Genomic DNA, 7,431 nt, shown 5'->3' with positions numbered 1-7,431 from the left:
GTGGTGGCAGTCACCTGTCACAGAGGGACATCATGGAGGTGACCCGATGGAGGTGGTGGCAGTCACCTGTCACAGAGAGACATCATGGAGGTGACCCGATGGAGGTGGTGGCAGTCACCTGTCACAGAGAGACATCATGGAGGTGACCCGATGGAGGTGGTGGCAGTCACCTGTCACAGAGAGACATCATGGAGGTGACCCGATGGAGGTGGTGACAGTCACCTGTCACAGAGAGACATCATGGAGGTGACCCGATGGAGGTGGTGACAGTCACCTGTCACAGAGAGACATCATGGAGGTGACCCGATGGAGGTGGTGGCAGTCACCTGTCACAGAGAGGCCTGGACCCCTGCAGCTCAGGTCGGGGGGGGGGGTTGTTTGCCCCCTCCCCCGGATCTTACAGTCTTATTGTAGTTTTCTGGTCTCAGTCTCATTCCAGAGCTGTTCTTCAAGAGAGGGAAAGGAGCTTTGTCCAGTATTTAGGTTTTTGCCACCTGCCCCAACTCGGATAAAGGGCATGAAAGGCTTCTTTGCCCTGCTCACCTCTTCTCATGACAAGAGGAGAGGGGGGAGATCAGCTTTCTACTCGGGCCTTATACCTCGCCTCCTCTTCCCGGGAGAGACCAGGGGGGGGAGGCACGGAACAGGGTCAGGGCAGGTTCTCTTTGCTCTGTCCCTTCCAGCCTCACCCCTGCCCTGGGGGGGTGCTGGAGCAGGAAGCAGCACAGCTGGGAGGTGGCACATCTTAGGCTGGCCTGCTGCCCCCCCCCCCCCCCGATACGGGCCTAGGGTGCGTGAACAGGGAGCCATATCCTGCAAGGTGGCAGCTGGGACCTGCTCTCTCCCCATTTCCCCATCTATGGATGCGAAGGTAAAGCCAGGGAAGCGCAGCATTGCAGCGGGACGGGCCTTGGCCTCATATCTGTGGCTGCTTCGATGGCACTGAGTGCAAATTCGGCTCCAGTTCTCCGGGATGAAGCTCATCGGGGTGAGAGCAGAGAGGGATGTCGGACAAGTCTGGACGGTTTTCCAGGCTTGGCTGCTTTGGGATCCCCCCCCGGGGATTTTGTGGCCTGGCCCAGTCCCAGGGAAATCACCCAGCGAGCTCCCCGCCGACCATGGGGGGGGGGTTCCTGCGCTTTCCCGGGGAGCCGCCCGCCCGCCGAGCCCTGCGGGAACTACAACTCCCAACAGCCCCTGCGGCGGGCGCCCTGGCGCTCCCTCTCCCCGAGGAATTCGGAGCGAGAAACCGCGAAGCCAGGGGGGCCGGGGAGGGGAGCGGAGTCGCCCTCTGAGCACGGCTCGCCCACCCCCCCGCAGCTGGAGACCCCGTCCGTCCGCCCGCTCCCGCCGGGCTCCGGCGCACGGGGGAGGATCCAGGAAGTGGCGGAGCCATATTGGATTGAGGCAGCGCCAGCCTCAGCCTCCGGAGCGTCGGGACTGCAGCGGCGGCGGCAGCGGCAGCCCCAGCCCCCGCCTCGGCGATCATGGCCGCGGCCGACGTGGAGCGCTTTTCCGTGAGTGTCCGGTCCCCCTGCCTGGCCGGGGAGGGCTCCGGCTCCTCCTCCCCCTCCCCCCGGGCGGGAGCCCCTGCTGCTGCTGGGCAGATGTGGGGCAGATGTTGCACCGCAGCATTATCTGAAGTTGCTTTTCTTTTTAATGCCTGCCCGGTAAATCCCCCCCAGCCTTTCAGAGGGGGGAGGGAGCGCCCCTTCGTTTGTACAGCGCAGGGAATTTTGTGCTCGAGCAGGAGGGAAGAAGCCGAGCCCAGTCCATGTTTTTTTTGTTTTAATGAGGGCCCCACCCTTTCAGATTTATTTCACTCCGGTGGCGCTGGGCTGAATCCTAAAACAGAACAGCTCGATTTACCGGGAGGGGGGAGGCTTCCCGATCTCCCGCCGGTGACCTCGGCCTTCCATCCCGAGCCAGATGTGCGGCTTTGGCCGATCGCTCCTTGCGTAGCCTCTCGCCCGCTGGTATTTGGGGGGGGGGTTTCCAGGATTCGTTCTGTCCGGTGTCATCCCCCCCCACCCCTCCTAATATTGGACTCTCGGGATGAGGACCGGAGCCGAGCCCTGCAAGAACCCTGTAAGCTTGATCCAGGCTGGGGGTGGCTGCTCCGGGACAGACGAGGTTCGCCTGCCCGGAGAAACGGGCTCAGTGGTCGAGGGGCTCCCAAGATTATTACAAAACCCATCCGTTGCGTTTATTGATTTAGTTGGGGCTGTGGTCAGTACTGAAGCCATTCTTGTATATTTGTGCACTTTGAGTTTGCCAGCAGAGTTCATCTATTTATTTATGTTTTCTGTGTGTGGTGTTAGATTCAAACCCGCTTTGTATAATAATAAATAAGTTGTAGAGACCCATTCATTCCTGCAGGTATGAGGGGCAGAAAGCTAACAGTGCGCGTTATTTCTCTCCTGCAACGGCTGAATGCCAGGCCCCGGGGGGCTGAGCAGTCCCAGCCCCCTGCTAACTCCCTAGGAAGGGCCATCCTGCGGCCGCGCTGGTTTTATTCTCTCTCCCCCCCCCCCCCCCCCCCGCCGCCATAATAATTTGCTAATCCTGAGCTCCCTCTTGGTCTTAAGTGGCTGCTGCTATGTCCGAGCTCTCCGCGGTCAGATGAGAAGCGTCTCCCCCACTAATCCCTATCGGGACCCGGAGGACCCGGTGCCGGCTCGAATACCGAAATGCATTCGCAGATTGGTGCATCTGCCACGGAGGCTCAGGGTGCGCTTTTCCTGGCTATTCAGAGCACAGCCTGGACACAATGACCCCTGTTGGTAGAGCACTTTTTGGCCATTTCATTATAGTTGTGCAAATTCCTTGTATAATATGGAAATGGCATGGCTGCATGTTCTGTATGGTTTTCCTTATTGAAGAGCCTCTGCTGCATCTGTCTCCAGTACTGTGCCTGAAAGGACCTTTAGCAGCTGTCAGGTAGGGGTCAGCAGCAGACTCCACCTTCCAGCAAGTTCAAAAAGGTTCCAGATCGGTGACCTGGCAGAAAATCCCAGGCACTGACCGTAGGCTCTCTGGGAGCTTGCGATTTAAAATGTTTGGCTTTTTACAAGATGTTACCTAGTTTGTGCTTTTGATGTTGGCAGACTATGCTGCACTGGGTTATCCTGATAGGGCATGGGACTTGAGGAAAGATGTACTAATGGATTTCCACTCTTTGCATCCTCACTGAAAGTAAGAAACTGCTTATCATTGATAAGAAAAGTTTCATTGGTTGAAGGATATGTAAAGTAGGAAGCACATTGCTAGTAGTGGCTTTAATGTGAAACTGTTTCTCATACTACAAAGGGTCGCGCAATGGAATCTGCCACCTCGTAGATGTGAAAACTGGTTTAACTGGTGAAACCACCTCACTCGCTTCTTTAACCCTAGATATGGATTGCATGTTTATGTTGCACTGCTTGGATGTTGTCTCTGTGAAATCTTCACACAGTTGATTCCATTGGTGATGATTGCCTGATGTAGACAGAAGGGGTTGACCACGTTGGGTGTCTGTGTAATCCAGGACTTGGTCTCTTAGAGACCTGGATTGTCAAAAAAGATGCAGATACGTCTCATCTTCAGAGGTGGGTAAAGAATGCGCTTTTTTTTTTTCTTTCTCTTAATGAGATAAATAGAAGAAGGTTTATGTAGTAAACTACTTCAGGTGAGCTATTGATTTTTCTTTTCTGTTCAATGTCCTGAATCTGTACTGCAGAAGAAGATATTGTTGCTACCAGATTCATGTTTGCCGAGCCTGTGAATCTATAAGTATCAGTACCTTTTCAAAGCAAAAGTAGCAACCATCTGTCTGTTGCAATCAGCTTGCACACCCACTGCCTACCGAGGCAGCAGGATGCAGCTCCCTTAAAGTAGCTTCGGTGCTATTCTTTGATAACCTAAAGTGGTTCTTGGCTCCCAAGGGAGCAGCATCTCCAACGCAGACAGCAGGAGTCCTGACTAGAAATTGGCCTCTGCCCAGTTTTACACTTCTCATTGCCCTTATATGCTTATGACCAGCAGTATATTCCCTTGGCAAGCAGCAGACATCTCCTTTCCACAATATTTCCACAACTCTGAAACCTTTCTCCACGCCATCTTTCCTAGGGCAGAGTGGTAAATATTTCTGAACGGCGCAATATTTATTTATTTAAAAGTGTTTCTATACCGTCATTAAGTTATTTACCATCATAACGGTTTACAATAGGGCACATATATCAAAGAGAAAATAGATCACACTTTACATAGAGGGTGCCAGTATTATCCGGTAACAAATACACATTAAGTACTATTTGGTTTATGACATGGAATTTACATTAATGAAATTCACATGGGAGAGTATATGTTGTTTTGTTTTTTTTGTATACAACCTGTCGGTTTATTGACTACGATTATATGAGGGATAAAAAAATTTCCAGGCAGTGTCTGGAGATTGTGTCCTGGGTGCTCTATATCCGCTTATCCTTATTTATTGGCTTGCGTCGTTCTCTTTATCGAAGGCTTGTTTGAAAAGCCAGGTTTTGAGGTTTGTTTTGAAAAGTTTATGATTTCTCTGAAGTCGTAGCTCAAGAGGCATGGTGTTCCATAATATGGGACCGGCCAGGGACAGTGCATGTTTCCTAACCTGGGTTAGTCTTGCTGTTTTCACAGATGGAATGGTTAAGAGAGCTTTGTTTGCTGATCTTAAATTCCCATGTGGGACGTGTACTCGAAGTGCTGAACTCTCTATCAAACACTCTCTATCCAAAAGTAGTTGACAGAAGGGTTGCTTCCTCCAATTTCAGCAGATACCTGCTTCTTTCCCATTTCTATTTCTTCAGGGACTTTAACTTTCTTTATTTTCCCTAGGAATTTATTTAAAAAAAAAAGAGAGAAAATCATTGAGGGGAGGCCTTTGTTATAATAATCTCCATTATTCTTAAGCTTAAGATTATTTGGTCTGACATGAACTCATTATTTCAAAGATGAAATAATGACATTTTGCGACACCAGTCACCTATTAGAGGGTTACAAGTGAGGTAAATAACATTTGTCATTTATCTCTGTCAAGATGTGGCTGCTTCTTTGCGGAGATCACATTTGCCTATAGTCACCTGAAACATCTGGTTACATCTGTACTATGAGAAGTAAAAAGGTGCCAATGGGGTTTTATGACCTAGATAGGGACCTTCATTTTCTTATTTTTCCTGGGAATTTCAGTGCTTGTTTATAACTAATTAAAAAAAAAAAAAAAAGGGAGAAAAATCAGTGTCGGGGGAGGGGAAATGAGTCATTTTCCCCATTGGTCCCAATGGAAAAAGTAATTTTTTTTATTTAATAAGACCCTGGTGGTAACAAAATAGAGTGGGCACTCAATGAATCAAACATAATATTTTTATCTTTGTTAGGCCAAGGGGATAGGAAGTCAGATCACACCTCCTGGCCCTATGCTGGCAATTTTCTGAGCGGTGATATTCAAGTTTTGTGTATGTTGTCTGGTTGAAATGTATGAAGTAGGTTATATATAGGGACCTTTTTGTTTTCAGTTTTCATTTAATTTTTCTCAGGAATTTTAGCAGTGTTTATTACAACAAAAGAAAAATATTTATCTGTAAAAATGGTGAGTCATTTTTTTCCACTGATTTCTCCTGTTTTTGTTCTTGTTATAAAACCTGAAAACAAATTTCCCAAGTTGTATGGTAGAGATTTGACTGCATGTAGTAGTGCTACTTAATGGTATGAATAGTCATTGTGGGTGAGTCCTTTTAATGTAACTGAGCAATATTACATAGAAACGACGGCAGAAAAGGACCAAATGGTCCATCCAGTCTGCCCAGCAAGCATGGTAAAATTAGATGCGCCATACAGGTCTCCCCCCATAATGGTAGCATCTGCCACACCATACAAGTCTCCCCCATACTTAGTTTCCCAAACCATCAAAGTTGTTGGTTGCTGTCTGAGTCCAGTTCCCCATTACCTCTTGCCATTAAAGCAGAGAGCAATGTTGGAGATGCATCATCTGCATGCTTATTTGTTTTCCCAGACTGTAAAATTCATGTCTTTGTTGGTTGCTGTCTGAAACTTAATTCCCCTTTTCCTCTTTTCCCCTGCCAATGAAGCAGAGAGCAATAATGGAGTTGCATCAACGGTATAAAGGCTTATTGGTTAAGGGTAATAACCGCTACACCAGCAAGTTATCCCCATGCACTCTTTTCCTCATTTCCATCCTCTAGCCTTAAGGCATCTGTGGAGTTTATTTCATGCCCCTTTGAAATCTTTCACCGTTTTTGTCTTCACCTCCTCCGGAAGGGCATTCCAGGCATCCACCACCCTCTCATGAAGAAATATTTCCTGATGTTGCTTCTCCTTTCCTCCAGGGTGTACATATTTAGATTCTTCAATTTCTCCTCATAAGTCATTTGATGGAGACCACCCACCATTTTTGCCGCCCTTCTCTGGACTGCCTCCATCCTGTCTCTATCTCATTGGAGATATGGTCTCCAGAACTGAACAGGTGAGGCCTCACCAAGGACCTGTACAAGGGGATTATCACCTCCTTTTTCTTACTGGTTATTCCTTTCTCTATGCAGCCAGGCATTCTTCTAGCTTTAGCTGTCACCTTGTCACATTGCTTCGCCATCTTCAGATTGCTAGACACCATCACCCCAAGGATCCTCACTTGCTCTGTGCACATCAGTCTTTCACCCCCCCATCTCATACAGATCTTTTGGCTTACCATACCCTAGATGCATGACTTTGCACTTCTTGGCATTGAATCCCAGCTGCCATATCTTCGACCACCGTTCAAGCTTCCTTAAATCACATCTCATTCTCTCTACTCTTTCTGGCATGTGCACTCTGTTGCAGATCTTAGTATCATCTGCAAAAAGTCAAACTTTACCTCCTATCCCTTCCGCAATGTCGCTCACAAAGATATTAAACAGGACAGGTCCCGACACCGATCCTTGCGGTACTCTGCTTAACACAGTTCTCTCTTCAGAGTAGGTTCCATGTACAATCGCACGCTGTCTTCTACCCGCCAACCAGTTTGTAATCTACGCCACCACCTTGGCGCTCACTCCCAAGCTTCTCATTTTATTCACAAGCCTCCTATGCAGGACGGTATCAAAAGCTTTGCTGAAATGCAAGTAGACGACATCGAGCGCTCTTCCTTGATCCAATTCTTTTGTCACCCAGTCAAAAAAAATCAATGAGATTAGTCAGACAGGACCTCCCCCTGGTGAGTCCATGCTGTCTCGGGTCCAGCAATCCTTCTGAATGTAGATAGTTCACGGTCCTTTCCTTCAGCAGAGTCTCCATTAATTTTCCCACCACACAGTAACTGTGTCCTGATATTCCTGCAGGCCTGAGAATGCATAGATAGCTGTATGCTGTGCAGATGAAACGATGGATATGTCACGTATGTTGAGGAAAAGATGTGAATGTCTGGAA

The 7,431-nt window shown here is 48.6% G+C and overlaps 1 protein-coding gene across 7 annotated transcripts in view; it reads left to right on the top strand.

The window, feature by feature from the left end:
* Positions 1-1,210: 1,210 nt before the first annotated feature.
* SEPTIN8 (septin 8) overlaps positions 1,211-7,431 on the top strand; it is a 58,577-nt gene continuing 52,356 nt past the window's right edge. For 4 of the 7 annotated variants that reach the window (XM_029584102.1, XM_029584101.1, XM_029584106.1 and 1 more), the window contains exon 1: positions 1,655-1,670. Coding sequence is in view for 3 of the 7 variants with exons in the window: in XM_029584103.1 (XP_029439963.1) it covers positions 2,056-2,088 (33 nt within the window). In the remaining 4 variants the exon portion in view is untranslated. Of the gene's footprint in view, positions 1,518-1,654; positions 1,671-1,865; positions 2,089-7,431 lie in introns of those variants that run through there. The other 3 variants (XM_029584105.1, XM_029584104.1, XM_029584103.1) reach the window with 2 other exon arrangements.

This window comes from Rhinatrema bivittatum, chromosome 18 (genome assembly GCF_901001135.1).
Source record: "Rhinatrema bivittatum chromosome 18, aRhiBiv1.1, whole genome shotgun sequence".
Classification (NCBI taxonomy): Eukaryota; Metazoa; Chordata; class Amphibia; order Gymnophiona; family Rhinatrematidae; genus Rhinatrema; species Rhinatrema bivittatum.
This window is presented reverse-complemented; position numbering and strand designations above follow the sequence as displayed.